Consider the following 23,626-nt stretch of genomic DNA (forward strand, 5'->3'; position numbering starts at 1 on the left):
TGAAGGCATCGTGTCGAAAAAATTCAAAGATATTTAAAATTAGATACTTCAATAGTGAATATATCTGTCCACTAAAAGATAGGATGTTAACAAAGATTCAAGCAACAGTGGGGTTTTTAAGTGGTGTAACTGGTCCTAAGTTGTTCAATCATAAAAGAATACATACTCCAAATGCTGTACTTGAAGATATTTGAGCAATTTATGGGATTGAGATTTCTTACCAACAAGCATGGCAGACTAAGGAACGTGCACTAGAGATAATAAGGGGTAAACTTACCGATGGTCATAGAAAGATGCCCATATACATACATATGTTCAATAATGTGTACCTAAATTCGTATATAAGGATGTACAAGTCAAAAAAAATCAATTTATGTATCTATTCATATCACTGAAGCCCTTTATGAAGGGTTTTGATTTCTATAGACTTATAGCCGTGGTTGACGGTGCATATCTTAGTGCAGTTTACAAAGGGACCTTTGTATCAGGAAGCACACTTGATGGTGCAGATAATTTATTAGTTATTGATATTCTGTTGTATTTAATTTGATACACCTTTCAACTATTAACGGGAAAAAAAACTAACATTTGGCTGGACTTTTTTTGATTAAGTTGCATATTACCATTAGCTTATGGAGTTGTCGACACCGAAAATGATTCTTCATGGACCTGATTCTTTCAACAATTCAAAAATGCATTTGGGGAGAGGAAAAAAATGTGTTGTATCGAATAAAAATGAAAGTATAATAAAGAGTTTAAGCATTGTTTTACCAAATGTTCCCCATTATGCATGCATATGACATCTTTGAAAGAATGTGTGTACGAACTTCAAGAGGAGCAAAAACACATTGAGTGATCTATTCTACTCAATGGCCAAATCCTATAGAAAAGAAGATTTTAAAAACTTGATGGCTAAGGTGGAAAAAATTGATTACCAGATTAAGGAATACCTTGAGAATGCTGGGTATGAAAAATGGTCAAGAGTTCATGTAACAATAAACAGAGGAAGAATGATGACTTTTAATATCGTCGAATCTATCAATAGATGCGTTGTTGAGGCACGACAACTATCTATATTAGAATTCTTGGAGGAGACTAGAATTCTATTTGATTCTTGGCACTGCAAAAACAGAGAGATTTTCTCGTATACAAAGAAAACATTAGGGAGAAGGTTTGAAGAGATTTTGATTCTAAACGCGTCTAAAAATTCAAGAATGAAGGTATGTATTAGGGGGTGTTAAAATGAGCCGAAATATAGGTAACCCGTCCAAACTTTTATGGGTTGGACTCAAGATAATTTGTATTGGACTCAATTGAGCCCAACTTAATCTTCAATTTCAACCCATTTTAAGGCTCTTTATTTGCATTGATGTAATGTATGCTCTCATATTAAATGTATGAATTACTATCTATTTTATATCTTTTAGGATTAATCTATCTATTTGTAAATTTTTATTTTTATTTTCTTAAGTTGAAATTCAAATTGGAGTTACAAAAAGTAAATTATAATATGTTAAAATTATTGAAATTAAGCGGATCAAATTGGGCGGGTCATAATTCAACCCGAATTTTAGCTCAATTGAGCCCAAAGTAAATTTGAGCGTGTCATTATCCAACCCAATTTTTATTTCAACCCATTTTAATATTCTCAATTTCAACCAAACCCATCCATTTGACACCCAATATGTATTTAGGCCTCAAAAGGTTATGTATCACCAGTGAGGTGATGTATCAGTGTGTTTTCTAGATTTATTGATTTAGATCATGTAATATGTCTCAAACTTTCTTAATCTTTATAGGTTATTCCATCATCTGAGTTTATGTTTTCAGTTTATAAATCTGAAAGAAAATACATTGTATGCTTTGAGTGAAAAATATGTAATTATGGAAGATTTCAACTAGACGAGATACCTTGTGCATATGCAATTGCTTTTTTAAAAATCAAAAATATTACAGATATGCATTCATACTACTCTGATTACTATAAATCAGATGCATTAGCCAAAACTTATGAGGTTCCAATAATTCCAATGCCTGGTAAAGAAGATTGGTCGGTTCCAGAGTGTGTTACAGATGAATTAGTTTTGCCGCCTAAATTCAAAAGAATACCTGAACGACCAAGGAAAAGAAGGAAAAAAATCCAGATGAGAAGCTAACATCAAACACAAATTGTTGTGGACGTTGTGGACAAGAAGGTCATAATCGACGAACTTGCACTTTTTTTCCTGAGGAGAAGTGACACAATGTTCTTATGATACATTAATACTACTAATACTTTGATCTTTCAATATAGATTTATGTTGAATTTGAATAAATGTCATTTAATCATTTGGAATAACAATGTATCTTGTTTTTAAATTATTGAGAAATTAAATGTCTAAAGCTCTTATTAGCTTTTGATTTATTAAACAAAATCTTCTCTGTGAAGTCTTAGTAACCTCAAAGTTGTTGGCTGATATTTATCTATCAAAATCTCCTATTGTGGAGTCCTAAGATCCTCTCAATTTTTTAGCTCAGCCAACCCAACAGTGATCCCTTTAACACAATACACTAGCAAAATAATATGATAATCAAAAGGCAATAGCATAACAACTAAAAAGACAAGGCAATAGTGACTAAGCATCAGACTAAATTTTCTAAAATTTGACCCCATTGAAATGAAGAATCATAGCGTTAACAATGATATAGAATTTTCTAAAATTTATTTCTGAATGATGAGCTTACTTGCATAGAGAAGACTAAGTGGAAGGAGACATTGCGCCCTTTGCAAAAGTGTCATGCTTCCTGCCAGTGGTTCCAAGAATGACTTCATGCCATCCAGAGTTGTTCTAGCATATGGAGTACCTTGACATCAGAGCGCGCTCTTTGAAGTCGATAAAGCAGTGCCAATAGGTTATTCATCTAGACAGAGAAAAATTATGCGATCTACCCACATGTTAAAGTGGTCAGAGCAGTTTCAGAGTGTTGAAACTCCTCGGATGGAATTTTCGCAACAAAGACAAGTGGCAGCGAAGGGCAAAAGGAAAAATGTAATATATAGACAGTGAGGATAACATGAAGTAGCATGGCTAGAAAATTGCAGAAACTTTGTTCACCTTAAATGGGTCCATTAAGTTGTTGGACAATGATAAGATACACTCGTGTATAGCTCTCATCACTTCATCTCCAATAATGGAGGTTTTAGAAGCTATACTGGATTGTCCAATGGTCACAGAAAAAATATCAATTGATTTCAAGAAATAAGAAAGTAGAGCTCCTGCAATTAGAATAGTACTGCAATAAGAACGGTACTGACTGTAATTAAAAATAACACAGAACATCTGATAAATATTAAAAGATCACTGCAATAAGTAAAAGAAAAGCTCCTGCCAATGACCCAATAGTGATTGGCTTCAAGTAAAAACAATGACAACCACCAAAAAGTACATATCAACCATCGAAAATTTCATTACAACACATTTTGGAAGCACACTATAAAGGAAGTCTTCACAAAGTTGATAGTACAATACCTACCAGAGCAGCTATGTTGCTCGTCCTCTCTAAAAATATTGCCGCATCTGTGTTGAATCTCAAAAAAATACACTATTTTTAAAGTATGTGACACGTACCCAACTATATTTTGGAAGAGTCCGAGCAACATAGCAGAGCAGTGTTCACAGGTTCCATTTCATGAGACAATCTCCTCAGCAATTTAACAGTCTAAGCACCAGGATTCTTTTCCTCAAAAAGTCATATGACGATACATCACAAATTACTCCCTCCATTACATGTATGTGACTTAGTTTCACTAACCATGCAGTTTAAGAAAATAAGAAAGACTTTCGAATCTTATGATTTTAAACTAAAGATGTGCAGAATGTATCAAAATACTCTTTACATCTCGTGGATTTAAAAATGCTAGATGGGATGATTGAATTAAAGAGCTACTAAATATAGAAAGTGGCTTCTTTTTAAAATAGAATATAAAGAAAAGTAAGTCACAAAAAATTGAACTCAGGAAGTACTTTACAATCCCATGAACCAAACAACACACCAACCATGTGTTTTATTGAAATGACTTTGTGGATGACTAACTAACATGCTGACATTAAATGGGTATTCATGATAAGAATATAAACTCCACAAAGATGGACATTTACAAAAGAAGATTAACAATTTGGTAAAACATTAGATGATTTTATATAACTGCTAAATCTCAATTAATTGAACGAAATAAAAGATTGATTTAATATATTATTTTAATAGATCTAGAGAAACTACTTATCACCACATAAATAAATTGCGGTCCTCAAACATCATAAATGCATTTTAAAATAGGGTACAATATAAAAAAAAATACAAAATAAAGGGCATGTACTGCAACAACTTCTATATTATTCATTTATTTTATGAAAGGTAAAAGTTTCTATACCATTCATATATGTTGGTCCTTAGGTCTAAAGATTTCTTTCATTGCTTTTAAATATTATATTACTGAAAGCATATGTAACAACTAGAAATATAAAGAACCTTGTAAACCAATCACGTTTCAATGGGCAATTTTATCAAAGCAGCTGGCTGATAAAGTTGTATCTCCACGATCAGGTTTACGCCTGACTGTGCCAAAGGGCATGAAAAAACAATTTGTTAAGTTAAATTCAAGAGGAACTAAAAATAATATCTAAGTCAAATTCATTTTCAATGACCGTGATCAAACAAAAAACTCAAATATGTTATTCTCTTTGGCAAACAGTTTGCTTAATCAAACAAGAAAAATTGTTAATAAAGTCTTCATACAAGAATAACTGATTTTGATAACTCTCTTTGTTCAATCAATTGATACACAAAAACAAGTTCAAAACTTAAAAAAAAATGAACTTAGGCAGAGAACATGGAGACTAAACGTAATGTCAAGTTGATGTTTTAGATAAACATGAACTAAGAATTAAATAAAATTCATATCTTAAGTGAGAATTTAAAAATGTAACAAGTTCATGTTTAAATAACTGAAATAGAACAGTAAGAAACATTAATTCATGCTTAACACACAAAATTAAAATGAAGCTAAGACATCAGTCATATAATTAAATTAAACCAAACTACCAAAATAGAAAAGGAAGTGAATTGTGCAAGATTAGTTGATTTAGGCATACTATCAAACAACTTCAGGGCATGAGTGAGCAAACTGATTACTAACATCTATGTGAATCCATCAAGAAACTATTCAAAAAAATCTAGAAACTACCAGATATTCATAAAATCTGATAAACAATAACTATAAATTAAAAACACAAAGCACTCATCACAAAGACTTGAAACTCAACTAACATCAACTTCAGATATATGTGTGTGCCAAATTTACTATTACATCAAACTAACAGGAGACAAAGATTTCAAAATGAACTCACCAGAAAGAGCAATGCAAGCAGAAATTGACAAGCAACCAAATTAAAGAAGAATCAGAACAAAAGAAATTGCAAAAAATGTAAGAGTAGGAAAAAAATGTGTGAGAGAGAATGATTAATTATGCTCGTTTATAGAGCAATGTCAGCAGTATCATCTGAAAAAATGTGCGTTAAAAAAAGAAGGGAAGGCTCAATTTAACAATTCACTATAAAATGGCAAAGCTTAGAAGTAAAAGAAAATATAGAAATTAGTGATGAGCGAAACAAATTGGTACTTTGATTGAGAAAATCTATAAGAAAACGGTTGTGGAACACCATAGATGGAGAGATATTGGTAGTCGAACACCATTGATGGAGAGAAAATGTTCATATGGTTTTGAGAGATACAGGGCCAAATATCATAAAATAAAAAATTAAAAAAATCTTTTTCTTGCCTATTTTTTTTTTAGCCTAAAATTTAGTGAAAATATAATTTTTATTTTTTTAAATATTATTAAGTATAAAATATAGCGGAATTATCTCCCACTCAAAGCCTACAATTATCATTTGGTACCAGTTTGTAAAAGTTTTAGGGACCGAATTTAATTTCTTCGCAATAAAATATACAAATAAGGACCAGGATATAATCTGATCCCAATTAATATACTTTTAGAGACAAGATTATAAGTTCGTCCCAAAATGTTGGTCTTAAATAAAGCTTTTTGTTGTAGTGAAAATAATTAAATATTAATAACTAATACATGCATGGTTGATAATTATTTTCATCGTAATTTACTTGATACTCAAGTAGTAAAAGTTATTAAATATAAAAATAAATAGATGAAGTAAGATATTTAAACTTACACATATCACTGATACATCATTGTTGTGAATCTGATACAAGAGACAAAGTTATATAATCATTTAACAGACCTATGAAAATGATAAATTCAAAAGATGTATATGATACAAAGAGAATGTGTGAGATATAAATTTGATGTTGATTTAGGCATATTTGGTACAAAGCACTACAGATTTTTTATTAAAATATATCAGATACATTAAAGATGATACATTAAAATACTGATACATGAACTTTCAACTTATATTTGAGTTTGATACATTGATTACTGATACATGACCAATCGAATGTTATTTAGGATTGATACATTGAAGACTGATGTATAAGCTTTCAACTGTTACCTGTAAATGATATATCAGAATGATGTATCTTCTACAAAAGATGATACATAAACATTGTTATGTAAGTGGTATATTGAAAGGTTAGGTATCATGACCAAAATTGATATTGATTTAGACTTATTAGATACAATGCACGACAGATTCAAAGTGTTTATGATCTAAAGTTTTAGATTGATATATTGAAGACTTGTACATAAAAATGATATATAAGAGAGATGTAACTGATACAAGGCTTATGTTATGAACAACAAAAAGTTATATTCAACAACACCTGCTAAATAGTTGCACAACAAACTATTAACATAGTATTTTTTCAAAAAAATTCTTACAAATAGTACATAAATAAAAAGATGTTTACTGTAGGTGCCAAAACAAAAGTCTGCATTTTACTACTATCAATTTCAAAAAAACTACTCGACGTCCACCGGTTCTCCTTGATTAGGAGAGATGAAATCTCTCTTAGATTTTTTGGATCGTCATTTTCACTAACATCACCATCCTTGATTTTCTGACAACCATAATTCCATAATAGCAAGGTGTATCTTGAACGAAAGTATTCAGTATATAGTCCAGTAATTAGAATAGAAATTTCATTACTAAGATATTCAACAAAAATAGCCAAGAACACACCACAATCCCTGCAAACAAAGTTTTAATCAACTTTTAAAAAATAAAAATGGCATTTTAATATATGCATAATTGTTAATACTCACAAGCTACTGCTTTCTTGTTGCGCAATGCCTTCAACATATTCAACTTCAAAAGGGTGTTGTGCATCAAGCATGTTACTAGTTGATTTGTTCTTGTATGAATCAAGTGATGACCAATCAGTACGTTTATTCTTTTCAAAAAAATCACTATCCTGAAGGTACGTAGGTAGCATTATTGCTATCTTTTGAATTTTTGGAGAAAAGTTTTTACTTCTTGTTCTAGAGGATGAATCATAGACGCGTATCAACCTCTCTTTCAACATAATTACTGTCAGAACCCAATGAAAATTTCTATCACAATTTATCGAAATGATTGACCAACTATATCTTGAATTTCTTCCGAATGTAGTAAAATATTACATCAATGTGATACACATTTTAAGAAAAATATTAGTTATACAAACTAATACATAGTTAATAAATAGAATAGAAATATATGTATTAGATGTATCTGATCCATAGTACTTATGTATCAGATAATGTCTTGTACTATATCAAAAAATAATTACCTCATCATTCCAACATCTGTTCGGTTGTGACATGAGGTAAAATCAGTTCTTTTCTTGAGAAAATGCTGCTACAAAATTTATTTTTTCAAATTCAAATAAAGAGCATTTTTTTTGTAGTGTTCATCTTTTGATTTTCTGAATGAAAACTTATATTAAAATGAGAGTAAATATATAATAAATAGTTTGTATTGATATAAATTGTAAACATCATACTTACTTGTTGGCATGCGATTTTAATAGTCCCTTATCTATTCATTGGGAGTAGTCAGTGATAAGATCGGTTGGGGAACTATAGCATATGCCAAAACCTTCAAAGAAGTGTGTTTGATACCTATCAGTTGACATTTTTTTTTATCTTTTTCACTCGATCCAAAGTTTGTTAGGTACGGTAATTATAAGATCTTAAAAGGCATCCTACTTCGTGGAAGATGTGTCTTCGCATCATCTGACAACACAACGGGTTTAGATGGAAGCGTGGTAGGCACCTGGCTATCACGTAATAGATATTCAGCTTGAGCTACTTGTTCATCACTAATAACCGTTAATGGCGTAATCGGTAATGAAAGTCTGTATATTAGAGCATCTACCACCTCTCATGTTTCAAACAATATCGAGGTTGAAGTTGTGGAATCTTATTTTTTAAGAATGATAAAAATATTATGAATTTAGAATAATAATTTGTACTGAATTTAATGAATCAGATACAAATGTGGAATATTACCGATACACCGAGCTTGATTTTGTCTTTATTAATTTGCTCAACATGTTCTTCAGCTTGATCAGTATTATCAACAACCTCTCTTGCATATTTTATGACATAATTTGATTCTTCTGATGCATTATCCTAAATTAAATGTATCATGTGAATACTAAACTTATTAATGTTGTATGCATCATAAGAATTGATCTCATATATTACCTTTAATGTATCAAAAGCAATATGCACTTCAAAAGATTGTACAGTAACTGATTTCAGGTGATGTGCTAATACATCCTCCAATTGTTGTGAAATATTGAATGGTTCTGCTTTCTACAAATATAATAATACCAATTACATATGAAAATGACTATTGAAATGAAAAATGAAGGATCTGATACATGACCATGAAAATGTATCAAGAGCTATAGATCATCATAGATGTATCAGATAAAAGAGCTATGTAGTATCAGATTGATCATAAAATTAGTTCTAATACATTACCTTTAATGTATCAGTAGCAACGTGCTCTCCATAAGATTCTGCAGCATCTGATTCCATGTGATGTTCTAATACATTCTTCATTTCTCGTATCATATTGAATGATTTTGCTTCCTACAGATATAATAATAATAACAATTACTTATGAATATGACTATTAAAATAAAAACTGAAGGATATACATGATCATGAGATGTATCCAGATCTCTAGATCATCACAGATGTATCAGATACAAGAGCTATGTAGCGTCGGATTGATCATAAAATTAGTTCTAATATGTTATCTTTAATATATCAATAGCACCTGTTGTTCAAGGACTTCTGTAGCATCTGATACCATGTGATGTTCTGATACATCCTCCATTTCTTGTATCGTCTTGGATGATTCTGTTTTCTACAATTATAATAACAATTACTTATGAAAATGACTATTAAAATCAAATTTAATGATCTGATACAAGTAGTTTAAAAGTATATCAAAATAGAATAACAGATCAAGAACTACATGATGTATCTACCTGAATATCTTCCTGGTCATGAGATTGGCCATGTGCTATGGGGGAGTCAAATTCAAAAATAATAAATGTATCATAAATGTTATGTATACTGAATTAGTACAAAATTAAAAACTAAATAATCTTAAACTACAGTTAATTAGCATCAGATGATATATACATTTGATATAAATATGAATAGGATTTTATGAAATATACCTCATTGAAAATGCTAGACATGAAGGTCTCATATTTGGGCTTGACCGCAACAACACGCCAATTAAAAATTCTGAAGATATGATTACCCACTTTTACAATAATTTTAGAAGAGACTTGAGATGCACATTCATAAAACCATGCATTGAGAGCATATGGCATGCCGCCCAAACGATACATTTGTTTGACAATAGTAAACTCCTACCTCATGTCTTTCATCAATTTAAAAAATGTTATTTTACCTCATCGAAACTGCTCATATTTGTCATCCTCTACCATCTTAAAGTCATCAACATAAATAGGTTCATCACCTAGTAGAGAATAGTCATCTGAACAACGTCTTTATTGTTTTTCATCCTTCCATCAGGAAACGCTGAACGAAACGTCCTTTGTTTACCCTATTTTTGCACCATGAAAATATATAAACAACAATCTGCTTGGGGGGGCATCCGGGTATCGAAATTTATTGATATTATCGGTACATCGCAAACTGATAATAATAGCAAATTTCTTGATTGAGAAATGGAGTATGTTATCCTGAACGTGATGAATGTGCAATTTATCTGTATTTTTCTGCTCCACCTCGAGAATTAAGAGACATTTGATGATTTGACCTTGAAAATTACACTGTGGCATATCTAGGTAGTGACCAAAGATGATTTGCCTAAACAACTGGATACCTTCTTCACCTATTGATGATTTAAAATCATCAATAAACTTAGCGGTATATGTAGTGTCGAATCTCAAAGAGTGGGAAAGAATCTTTTTAATGACGTACTTCAGTCCCTGCATTGACAGAGAAAATGAATAAATACAACTTGTACTTGATACATTGTATATCTGACTTTATGAAAACATATAATAACATAATACATTAGAATAGATGATACAAAGTGACTTTATGTATAAGGGGCATGACTAATCAGTATACATATAGAGCTTAGGTATATTGATATTAGACACTTTGTTTTGCCCTTATGATAAAAAAAATAATAGAAAAAACAGAAATTAATGTATCATAAACAACGCAAAATCAAAAAAACCTTATGTATCATGATTAGTACATGATGTATCATGAATATTATAAAAAGCAGTAGACCTTATGTATCAGTAACATAATAACAAAAATCATATCAGAACCTTATGTATCAGCATACAAACTTTAAGAAAGATACATTGAAATGTATTAAAAAAATTGAGATTTAAAAAATAAAAATAACAGAATACAGATTAGATGAACTCATACCTTTGGGAGATTAGGATGTGTTGTAACACCTTCAATCTTTTTCTCTGCTTTTGTGGGTGCTTGTTGAACTGGAGATTTCGACTTCAATTTCGCACGTAATTTATTCATAACTACGTGATCGTTATGATGTTTGGATCTAATCTCATGGTAACCTTCCCAAAATGAATCAAAATCCGGTGAAACAAGAATTTTTTAATTTTGATTCAATTGTATGAGACCAACACTAAAGGATGGAGCGAAATCTATATGTATCAGTGAAAAAAAGAATAAAAACAACAAAAAATTACAGTAGAAATCAATGGAAGATCGAAGGAGGTGAAATTGAAGTGAGACGACATAGAAGGAAGAAATTGAATTATCTTAATTAGAAACTTGAAATTCAGTAAAACTGAAAATTCAAAAAAAAAACTGTAGCAATTGTGGCTTGAAAATAGGCGTGAATTTAGAATAGTTGGGAGAACTGAAATAGAATGTATCAGTGAGTTTGAGAGAGAGTTAAAAAAGAGGGATTTTTGAGATTTTTATAAATGGTAGAGAATAATAGTAAATATAGTAATATAAGGTGTGTAGATAGGTATTTTTTTCATATATATACGTAGGGAATATGAATGATAAACAGGCGGATTGTGCTGAAGTTAGATGGGTGAAAATGACTTGAATTAATAAATAGGGGATCATTGACCCACCTAATTTTGAACAGGTTGAATGAATTATATTTGTATGAGCTATTATCACCCTTAAATGCCACGAAAGTCTTTATGATTAATTTTTAAATGTCCCTTAAATCACAATTAGCTTCTCTAATGGGCTAGTGGTTAAAGAGATCTTAATTCTAAAAACAATATCTCAAGTTCGAATTTGGTATTAGATAAAAATAATTATGCGTCTAAGCAGATATATAATACTTAATTATTTATCATAGCTATAGTTGTAAACAATTACCTCTCACCACTAACCTTTCATCTGATTTACGTGGGACCACTATACCCAACATATATTACCATATTTTTCGTTTTTCCCAACTATACAAAGTAGACTTTCTCTCTTTTCCTAAATTTTTTTTACTGATTTTTCTCCTTAATTCACTCAAGCACAATCAGATTTCAAATTTTCAAAAAATTTGTTTCTTCCTTTCAATTCCTGCTCCCACAATTTCAATCAACTTCTTTGTGGTTTCATTTTTTATTTATTTCTCTTTGTGCGGTTTCAATCTTTTATTTTTGATTTATATTTGTATATCACACTGAGTTCTTTTAGTTTTTCAGTTATAGATATATACAAAATCATAGGTAACATATATATATATAATATAATATAATATAATTATACAAATGATAATTATTTATACATATACAAATACTATGTACTATTTGTTTATATATATACAAATATCGTATGCTATATTTTTTGTATAATGTATATAACTATACAGATGATAACTATTTATACATATACAAATATTATATACAATATTTTTGTATAATTATGTAATTATACAAATGATAATTGTTTATATATTTATACAAATATTGTGTTCTTATACATACACACTTACTGACTGATTATACATATACATATTTTTACCAACAATTTATTCTCACAAATTATACAAATTAACTTTGGATATATATTTCATATTATTTTTCGGAACATAACTCCAACCTCAATGAAAATTGCAATTATTCCATTACCTCCTGAGTATGTCGAATCAGATACAACTCCACTTTGAATTGATTGTATCATGTACTTGTTGTATAATAAACAAAAAAATCAATTGATTTTTTTTATTTATTATTTCCATTGATCTCATGAATCCAGATAGAATTGTCTTGTTCGTATGGAGGAAGACATATTCAGTATGAAACTCTAATGTGATACAATACCATGGTTTATTAAATTGTTTTCCTTTTTATAAATATTAAATGCAATCAAAATATATAAGCGGAAATATTCATAGCAACTGAAACTATAGCTATAGTAAATAATTAGGCAAACTGTAACTAAAGAGTCTCATTATGTTTTAAGTCTTTACTATTTTTGAAAGTTAACCATATTGATTTTAGGTTGAACACATAGATAGGCCCTTGAACTTGGTTGGTTTTTCCTCTCAGGCATCTCAACTATGCTGTCTTCTTATTGAATTCTTGAACCATACATAATTTGTATCTTTTAAACATTCATTGTTGACATTGCATAAAGCGTTTTATTACGGTTGAAGAGAGCGTGAAGGGGATTTAAAGGGGCTGATGTGGAATTCATTTTGGAATGTAATGGACTTCTTTTTCACGTGCTCTTCAAACGTGATAACACGTTTAATGGATTCCACATCAGCCCCTTATATCTCAAAATAGATTTCACATCAGCTCCTTTAAATCTTTTTCACGCACTCTTCAAATGTGATAAAACGTTTTATGCAATGTCAGCAATGAATGTTTAAAAGGTACAAATTATATATGATTCAGGAATTCAATAGGAAGGCAGCATAGTTAAAGTGTCTGAGAGAAAAAACCAACCAAGTTCAAGGGCCTATCTATGTGTTCGGCCTTGATTTTATTGTTCTCATTGATTCTGAATGATGGCAACCGAATTCTTGTGTCGTATCTATCACATGATGATGGATCTTTTTTTTTCTTTCAGAATTCTTCAACTTTGTAAAAATTAATTGGGATAATTATCTTTTTGAATTTCTATTATAAAATATTTATTGCTTTTAAATATATTTTTTATTTATTACCTAGATATATCACATTTAGAAAATATTTATCATATTTAATAATTGTACTATGTATTAAAAGTAAATTATATATATATATATATATATATATATATATATATATATATATATATATGCATGCATTTCAATGTATTGCATTTGTTTTGATAAAATAAAAACTACACTATGTATTAAAAACGAATTATGCATGCAATATAGATGTATTATAAGTGTCTTAAAATATATTAGGCTTGTTTTGATTAAAAATAATTATGCATTATGTATTAAAAATGAATTATACATATAGTACAGATATATTAAAATTATATAACTATAAATAATAAACAATTTCTAAATATAATATATTTAGGAAAGTTTCCCAAATTAATTGGTGAATAGTTGACGTTCAAATATAAACAGAATCTATAAGAAACCCAAAGGCCCAAAAGTTGTATATAATGATGGCAATCTTCTACCCTCTACTATCTGCGTCTATATCCTGTCGAGCTGTGGTGGAATCTGAAATTTAAATAAAATTATATAAAAAAAATTCTATTATATTAAAAATATGCGAAATTAAATATAAGAATAATTAAAAATTTGCTTAGTACAATTATAATTATCCAGCGAAAAGGGTGTGCACCAGATCACCTTAGATGGCTCCGCCCATACTGTCAAGCATACTTCTTAACATATGATTACATAACTTATGCTGTTACATACAACAAAATTACATAGAAACATTGTCGCAACAAGAAAATTTTTCAAAAAATCAAACTTGTAATTTAAAACAAATTTTTAACTAACTTACCACTATCAGAGAATTGAAAAGTTAATACTTTTCCTTTTATTGCCTTATTTATGAAAATACGATTTTTCAATAAAAGGAAATTCAGTTGAACTCTTTCTTTGCTCTGACTTTCCAAATCTATATAAGCACTATTTAAGTATTTATAATGAGCTTTTCCCATAAGTCATAATTGTGTTGACTAATTTCCCATAATTCATTCCATAGGAATTTTGTTGCACAAACCATGACGATCACAAAACGAAAGCCAAATAAATTATACTTTTTTATATCATCCCACAAAATTACACACATGAAAAAGAAGAAAAAGTTAATATTAAGCAAAGATTAAAATTACCACCTAGTTAGGTAATATATTCAACTAAAAAAAGAAGCAAAGATTAAATTATCCTTGTGGTGCATTTTTTTTAAACCCCTTCTTTTGACTTGATAAATTGCATCTGAATTCACTCCAATTTCAACATATATCCATTATCTGTAACACCAGTTCTAGACGTATACTATATTCAAGAGCCTTTAAACTTTAGGATCAGTAACATTTGAGTCCATTGTCGTCTCAGCAGTTTCAAGTTCACGGAACTTAACGAAGACATAGCCCAATCCATGGCCTAAAATAGCAACAATGAAAATACCAATGTTGAAGGACATAACAGCAAGCATAACAAAATAAACAAGAACCATTCGTACAGTATAATAAATCCCAGCTTGAATAAACCCAACAGCAGCTATGGGCCTCTTGCTGATCATTATTGGACCCATTGACATAATTTCAACACCAAAAGCCATAAAGAAAACAAAGAACAAAGACAATATGTACATGCCTAGGTTATTGTCCGGCCATCCTTTGAATAATATTGTCACATCTTTACCCCAATAGAAATTCATCTTCATCACCATGTTCATAATCATAGGCATATCTTGATCATGAGGCATGTCCATGTTTCCTTGATGGTCATATGTGTGAGACATTTTGAGGAGTAAGAGTTGCAACTTTGGATATGAGACACAAAGATGGATGAATTGTTTGGTTAGGAGTTGTGAGTGTGTTTAAATAAATTTGTGAGAGTCATTGTCATGGGGCGGATGCAGCTATAAGTTTCTGCTTCATCTGAATTCAGTATTTTTGATGCACAATATAAATTTATGTGTAGGAGTTCATTAAAATTGCCACAAATGGTAGAAATGAACTCATAATTTGAAAAGGAAAAAAGAGTCTGATATAACCCTCAACTTTGTCATTTAGAGCTAATATACCCTCATTATAAAAGTGTCTCATATACTCCTATTGTTACACAATGATCCAAATATATTCTTTTCATCTAATGAAAGTGAAAAAAATTATTTTTAATTAAATAAATAAATCAGGTAGTTATTGGGTTCATCTGAATTCAATATTTTCGATGCACAACATTAATTTATGTGTAAAGTTCATTAAAATTGCGATAAATAGCAAATATGAACTCATAATTTGAAAATAATGATTCAATACTAAGAATCTTAAAGATTAAACTCATAGAACTTAAATTCTGAATTCGGCTCTCTATCATTATTAGCTCAATTGAGTGGGGAAAAAACAAGGATGAAATTGACTACTACTAGTATTTTACTACTTTGTTGTCTGTTTATTTGGAATGGGCAAAGCCAAGGGAGAATATTATTATTTGCTGGAGCCAGCCTAAATACAACAGCGTCCGTTATCTTTCGTTGTTGAAATGTTTAACGTAGAATAAGAATCTGCATCGTTTGAATGAGTTACAGAATTAAAGACAACAACAACCTACCAAAATATTTGCGATGTTCCAAATTCCGAGTCAAACTATATGAATTTTATTCAGCATTTTAAGATGTCTTTTTTCACCACATTTTTATGATAAGGACATATATAACGGAGAAAAAAGTTAGGAGAAAAGATACCTTTTCGTAAAATTAGAGGCCAATGTAACCTTTGGAAAATACTTTCAATTGAAACTAAAAAAATTGGACGTATAACATATAGAGTATATAACAAAAATTTCAACAATTGCTAATTTTTAAATCCTTTAAAATCAAATTAACATTAAATTCAATGTAAATTCACCTTAAAAGTTGAATTCATCGTATTTAAATCATGAATCTGCTACAACAGGAAAGTTTATTAAAAGGAATGAGGAACTTCTCTCCTATAAATCTTCTTTGCATGAGCTTTTGTAGGTCGAGAAACAAACTCCAATTACATGTCGTGTGATTCCATATTCTATGCCAATAGATTCGTGACATTCATGTACTGAGTCGTCAAATGAGCCACATTAAGACGCGCTAAAAGATGCACTAATCACATATGGTACTCCTAGTAGCAAATTCTGATAGTGTTTGGCTCTGTTCATTATGATATTGGTATATCTTACAAACAAAATTTCCAACGAAATGACCTGAAACAGACACCAAGAAAAATCTAAAATCTGTGCTGATTATAGAGATGATAACAAAATAAGACATAAACATCCTCAAACAGTGAAATCCAGCATCTAGTAAACAACATTTGGGGCCTTTTCCTTCTAATTTCCTCATGGTAAAATTGTACAAAGAACAGAACTCAGACATAAATGCAAGCAAGAAAATGAGGCAGAGATAAAAGCAAAAGTCCATTTGAGATATTTCATGTGACAATTAGTAGATAAGAAACTAGAGACTTTGGACTTTGATAATTGAGAAATTAATTGGTTGTTGAAGTATTATATATAAATAGATGGGGCAAATTGAAAGTGATTAGAGTAGTAAGATAAAAGTAATGTAAGAATTTATCTACCATAGTCACATAATGCATAATTAATTGGTGTTCATAATTAATCATCACAAATACTACTTACTATATATTATCAAATCCTTATTTGCAATTATGAAGATTAACTTCTACTTCTAATTCATGACCAATCATTCCTTTCTTTTGACATGATAGAGCTTCTTTTGATCTTTCCCTTTACGTTACGATTTCTGTATAATCCAATTAATCTGAGACAAATAATCATGATTGATAACCTGTTTGACTAAACTTCTAAAATCTGTTTATTTAGAAAAATATTTTTTGTTAAGTACTCTAGCTATTTGTATTTGACGAATTATTTTGAAAAACACTTTTGTCAATATATTAGAGCAGTACTTGGTGCTTGACCAATATTTCAAAAATACTATTGGAAAAATTACTTTTTTATCTTATAAAAATCAATTTCTGCTATTACTCATAACACTTATTTTTTAAAAACATGTCCAAACACCTCAATTTTCTAAAATATTTTTCTTTAAAAAAAAGAAGAACAATTTTAGCTCTAAGAAGTTTAGCTAAGCAAGCTACTCCTATCAATCTAGGAAGAGGTTCTTTTGCCCTTTAACATGTGAGCAAAATCGAATTTACTAAGCCCAAAAATACAACAAAACTTCTCATGTGCATGTAATACTGACATCATTTTTAGGACGTGATGCATTTCTAACTTATCGAGGGCATGTCTTAAATAGCAATTTATAAAAAAAAAGGATTATAATAAATAGTTAGTTAGGTAGTTAAGGGTTCTCTCTTAATCATTCATACTATTAATCGTTATTTTTCTTGCTATTCCATCTCTAGTACTGTTTATTATATCTAGCTCTTCGATTATCATGTTCTTTTGTGGTAGTGACTGCTTCATTTTTAGTATGTATTTTCATGTTTTCTTTAGCATGCTTTCTTTAGCATTTTGTCTTAGCTTCTTCACTCTCCTTGTTTCCTTTTTATATTGCTTTATTATGATTTTATTTGAGCGGATGGTTTATCGATCTAAAACAATCTCTCTACTTTATAGAGATAAGATCTGCGTACACATTAACAGTAGTTTAGAATGGAAAGCAAAAAATATAAAAATCAAAGAAAAAATAATAAACATTAACATTTTATTTATGTAGTAGTTACTACTACTATTACACAAGCATATGTCAAACTACTTTTAATTCTTCTCTCCATATTATATAGTACTACTAAAACTTTTTACTCTTCTCTCTTTATTTTTACTTCTCATTCCACAATATTATATATATTATGTGGAGTAGCAAATTAAACAAGACATATATATTATACCATAAGATTCATGCTTTATTCAATTAATTAATTTGAATAGTTCTAAGATGGTGGTGGTTCCTGCTAATTTCCTTCTTAGGAACAGTTATAGTGAGCACTCCATTTTCCATTGATGACTTGACATAATTAGCCCTAGAATTCAGAGGCAGTGAAAAGGATGTGAAGAATTTCCCACTGCTTCTTTCATAATGGTTCCATTTATCTCCTTTCTTCATCCTTGTTTCCCCAGTAATCTTCAGTACTTTGTCGTCCTCCACCTGCGGAAGAGACGTATACAACATATAATCAATGGGTTCAACTGAATTAATTTTACATTCCAAAAAAGAAAGATAATAAATCCTTATAATCCGATAAAAAAAAGAATGACACTTGTTAAAATTTAGAAATATTTCATTTTACTTTTAGTGCATGACAAGCTTTTAGAGCCACCACAACAAATATTATGACACAATTGATACTTCTTTTATTTTAATTTATGTGTTTTACTTTTTTTTACTATATTTTAAAAAAGATTATCATTTTTTCTATTTTACTGTCATCTCAATTTATGTGTCACTTTTCGTTTTTTGAGATTCAAACTATGTAAACTTGACCAATATTTAAAGTCTATACTTTATCATATTGACATTAGAAGAGATGCAAGTAGTACTTTTTGTATAAGCATTGAATGTTTAAATTTTAATTTTAAAATATTATGTTGATTTAATTCAATTTAGCTTCAAAGATTAGAAATTGACTTTCAAAAAGTGAGAAGTACCACATAAATTGGGACGGAAGGGCTAACATCTTTATTCCAACATCTTACATAACATGTTTAAGACCACACAATTCAGAAAAGTCATTTTAGTAGATTATACACATTGTTAATTTAAAAATCACTCTTACTTTCTTAAATTACGTCTTCAATCAAATTAAGACGTTATGAAATGAAATAGAGAGAATACAACAAGTTTCAAAAGTATTCCTATCTATTTTAAACTTCGTGTACAAGCAAAATATGTCATATAAATTGAAAAAAAATAGTATATATGTTTTAAAAAAATAAGAAATTAGTAATAGTTTCAATTATAATAACCTAAAGGGATACATTTACCTGTACTTTGACGTCTTCTTTCTTGTAGCCATGCAAGTTACACCTAAAGATATGTGCCTCTGGTGTTTCTTTATACTCGATTTGCGCCATCGTTGCAGGTGCTGGGGCTATGAGGGCTAGAGGGTTTTCGAGATAAAATTCGTGGAAAGAATCCCATACTTCATGAGCAAAAGGGTCGTGCACTTGGTGTGCGTGTTGAGAATAAGGATCATGCACTTGATGTGGATGATGAGAATAAGGATCATGCACCTGATATGCATGGTGGTCGGAATAAGGATCATGCACCTGGTGTGCATGATTTTTCCGACCACCAAATACAGGCCTGAGAGACATCTTTTTTTCTTTGGCAAAACAAAGTAAAGGAGAAAACTGAATGTGATTTGTGGAGTTAATTTTTTGGTGAAATTATTATGAATAATAGGGTAACGTATTTATATAGGATAAAGATCTAGAAATTTCAAGAAATGGAATTTGTTTGAGAGGGATGTAAAGTTGAGGAGATAGTGTAATATGGAAAAAAATTATGGCTGAAATAAAAGAGAATGGAATTATTTAAGGACATGATAGACACAATGTGGAAAACAGGATTGAAAGATTCGATCTTTATCAAGAATAGAACAAAAAACATAGAAAAATCCAATAGCTCACGAGTCACGACGAAAGGCTTAAATCAGTGAATCTTAATAATAAGGTCACTTTACCACTTATAATATTTCATTATGTATTTAAGTCGTGTAATTCTATAAATTGAGATATGAAAAATTAAGCAGACAAGTCAGTCAATTTACTCTCGTGGTCTCCTTTCTATAACTTGAGAAATTATAAGAGAAGAAGAAATTATTGTGTAAAAAGTCATGCTTATTATCTCCTTCATTGCGTAAAAAGTTGTGTTTATTATCTCCTCCATATACATAAACACATACTCACTTACTCCCAATTAAATATTTTAATTTGATTGAATACGATATTTAAAAAATAAATAGAAATTTTCAAATCTTGTAGTGTTAAATTAAACATACGTATACGTATAGAGTCCTTGAAATATTTCAATTTAAGAAGGTTCAAAGTGTTGATTTTCTTGAGGTTTCAATTAATATTTAAAATACAGTTTGAACGTGTCAATTCTAATTCTGTTCATATCTATCTATACTTTATTCGATCTGATCTTTCATTTCGGCTCACAACTTTAATTATGCGATTCCAACGAGATGAAATATCGAATGACTTAGAAATTTTTTTATGATACCATCACAATATATATACTATGATGGTATCATTCAATATTTGTATGAAATGATTCATAATGATACAATACCAGTATATGATGGTTTCATGGAAATATAGCTGAAGAATTGAAGTAGACATCAATGATATCATGACAACATATAGATATACTGTGGTGGTATCATTAAGGACTGAACCAGCCTCAATGATACCATGTCAGCGTATTGATACTGCGACAGTATCTTGGTCGCAAATCTCATGCTTTAGGGGGGAGGAGGGGTTATAAATTGTAAAGGGGAATTTGTCTGTAATTATTTTGCTTTTATGGGGCATGTGCTTAGTTTTTCCTAAAATATTTGCTTTAAGCCTAATAATGAATTTTATGATTTTAATTTCACATAAAATAATATTAAAGATGGTAAAGAAGGTAAAAAAAAATTATCTAAAAAATAATTTTAAAAAAACTATTAGCTTTTTATCAAAAATATTTTAGAACTTTAGATTAAATAACTCAAATCTTCATACTAGTAAATAAATTTTTTATAACAACATCCAAGATAATATATTATAAAAAAATGGCCAAATTCTTATTAACGAGAAATACTATGGCCAAATTCTTATTAACGAGAAATACTATGGCCAAATTCTTATTAACGAGAAATACTTAATAAAATAAGGCTACAATTTTTGGTCTGCATTTCAAAAATTCCAGCATTCTCATCATGTACCTCTTCGTGCATTAAAAATTCATATATAAAATGGACTATGTGGTTACAACAAACAAGAAGTATCTAATTAAGCTAGTTAATAAAACTCAATATAATTACTTTTAAAAAAATAGTAGCTTTTTTTTGATTGATTGTTGAATATTTCTTAACTAAATAAATAGTTTTAAACAATCTGACGGTGAATAACAATATTCAGATAGGTTAGAACTATAATTTTCTTTGATATTGCTTTATGATTTAGTCTTTTATTTCATTATAAAAAAATATTACACAAGTTGAATATTGATTAATTAACCGAATTCAAGTATTATCTGATAAACCCTATACCTGATAATCATGAAACATTAAAATATTAATCTTTATGAACTTGAGTGTTCAGAACAATTTGTTTCACGAAATGAATCACGTTTTATCTCTATAATCCTCACCCCATTTGTCATACACCATTCCACACCTATTTTCAGAGTCATAATTTCTTCATTGTTCATAAATCATATGCCTGATAATCATAAAAAATTAAAATATTAATTTTTATGATTTTCAGAGACATGTCATATATTAATCTTCCACTCGTCTCTAATAATGTCAGCCCCACCCCATTGTCCTAGATTGTCTTTCGAACATCATATGTGTTCAGTTTCATTCATGCCGCCTCAAATGCTAGCCACTTCAGCTAAAATAGTTTTACTAATATTGGCCTCTCCGATAAAGTGAATTCATTTCATATAAGGAGGGATATTTGGCAATTGTTTGTGATCAGATTTGTGTTGATTTGTTGAATGAATTTCAAGATGATTCTGTTAGAAGACATTTTCATTCCTTCAAATCTGCATTTAAATTTTATTTCTCAAATCTTTCAGATAATAATTTCAGGTAAAATATGTAAAGTTAGTTTGTGAACAAGATTGTGTAATCAATTTATGTCTAAGACTTTCTTAATCCATTCCAATACCTAAAAGTTGGTTAAAATATTTTCAAACAATTTTCCCAATAAGACTATTCATGAATAATTTTATTCATCTTTCAAAGCAGGAACTATACAACAATCACACTTAGGAACTAAAATTAAATCCATCTCTAAAGGAATCCACAGCAATTTTGTATTTCAGCACTTTTTATATTAAAAAGGAAATTTTTGAAAGAATTTTTTTTTTGTGTAATATCACATTAATAAGAGAAAAATTGTGACTATCATAATAAAGATCCAAACCGAAAGTTGGTCATCTTGATTAGGAGAGTGAATAGTGATTCTTAAAATGTGGCGCACAATATGATAAAGAAGTTGATTCGAGAGAGTACTAATATTGGCCATTAGTGATGTAATCAGCAACTTTGGATTTAATAGAAGTGGGAGCATAACTATATACCATCAAAAGTTAGAGTTACCTCTATTGATCTTCTATTGAATCTAGTGATCAACTTGGTCTCTGATTTGTATTAGCCTCCTCCAAGTACGCGAATGTGTATACTTTCATTTTCTAGCCATGTTCTTTGAGCATAATTAGCTCTTATGAATTTAGTCTACATAGTGTCTTTTGTTCTAAATTTCCACCAGAGCTTGCCGAGCATCTAAGATGTCTTGTATTCGAATTTCAGTACCACCTTCTTGAGTAGGTTTACATAGAATCTGAATTAGAATGGTATTGAGAGGTTCACAGATTGATAGCACATGCAAAATTAATCAAAAAAAATCGCTCTTATGGATAACATGTTACGATTCCAAGAACCCATTCTTTGAATAATTTTGGTGATCATATTTGTGAAGCAGTGGACTTTGTTCTTTCCAGAGAAGAATGTGCATCCTACATAGTTAATTGAGAACTTTTTTTTACTGATAGTTAAGTGTATTGGGAACTTTTTTTTACTGATAGTTGAGTATTCTAGCCATAATGCTTCTTCTCTTTTGATGGTCATTCTCTTCCATAAGAAAACAACTTTTTTTTGATGTTGATTAGAATTGATTTCATAGTCACTCAAAGTATTCTTGATGAGATGCAAAGTAGCCGACTTACCTGCACAAAAGATTATTATAATAAG

The 23,626-nt window shown here is 29.7% G+C and overlaps 2 protein-coding genes and 1 long non-coding RNA gene across 9 annotated transcripts; all 3 read right to left on the reverse strand.

Annotated features, from left to right (window-relative positions):
* Positions 1 to 1,912: 1,912 nt before the first annotated feature.
* Positions 1,913 to 5,798, reverse strand: LOC129882318 (uncharacterized). Of its 7 annotated transcripts, none has more exons than XR_008765745.1 (4): positions 5,388 to 5,798; positions 4,510 to 4,596; positions 2,725 to 3,256; positions 1,913 to 2,109 (listed from the first exon to the last, which is right to left on the reverse strand). It is a non-coding gene; the product is annotated as an uncharacterized LOC129882318 (long non-coding RNA). The 7 variants fall into 7 exon arrangements; XR_008765744.1 differs by lacking the exon at positions 5,388 to 5,798 and having other exon boundaries at positions 2,725 to 2,844; positions 3,096 to 3,256; positions 4,510 to 4,791; XR_008765743.1 differs by lacking the exon at positions 5,388 to 5,798 and having other exon boundaries at positions 2,725 to 2,828; positions 3,096 to 3,256; positions 4,510 to 4,784.
* Positions 5,799 to 14,742: 8,944 nt separating this feature from the next.
* On the reverse strand, positions 14,743 to 15,676 carry LOC129881505 (copper transporter 1-like). The gene has a single exon (XM_055955698.1). It carries the CDS (start codon positions 15,427 to 15,429, stop codon positions 14,977 to 14,979), a length of 453 nt encoding a protein of 150 aa, XP_055811673.1. The 5' UTR covers positions 15,430 to 15,676; the 3' UTR covers positions 14,743 to 14,976.
* Positions 15,677 to 18,343: 2,667 nt separating this feature from the next.
* Positions 18,344 to 20,047, reverse strand: LOC129882320 (18.1 kDa class I heat shock protein-like). The gene is made up of 2 exons (XM_055956565.1): positions 19,638 to 20,047; positions 18,344 to 18,801 (listed from the first exon to the last, which is right to left on the reverse strand). Exons 1-2 carry the CDS (start codon positions 19,968 to 19,970, stop codon positions 18,568 to 18,570), a joined length of 567 nt encoding a protein of 188 aa, XP_055812540.1. The 5' UTR covers positions 19,971 to 20,047; the 3' UTR covers positions 18,344 to 18,567.
* Positions 20,048 to 23,626: the final 3,579 nt, after the last annotated feature.

The sequence above is a fragment of the Solanum dulcamara genome, chromosome 3 (genome assembly GCF_947179165.1).
Source record: "Solanum dulcamara chromosome 3, daSolDulc1.2, whole genome shotgun sequence".
Classification (NCBI taxonomy): domain Eukaryota; kingdom Viridiplantae; phylum Streptophyta; class Magnoliopsida; order Solanales; family Solanaceae; genus Solanum; species Solanum dulcamara.

What these genes read in the sequence shown, in the direction of transcription:
- LOC129882320 (XM_055956565.1), bottom strand. Translation starts at nt 19,970, where the DNA reads ATGTCTCTCAGGCCTGTATTTGGTGGTCGGAAAAATCATGCACACCAG. An exon ending in AAGAAGACGTCAAAGTACAG is followed by an intron (nt 18,802 to 19,637) that starts GTAAATGTATCC and finishes TCTCTTCCGCAG; the next exon opens with GTGGAGGACGACAAAGTACT.
- LOC129881505 (XM_055955698.1), bottom strand. Translation starts at nt 15,429, where the DNA reads ATGTCTCACACATATGACCATCAAGGAAACATGGACATGCCTCATGAT.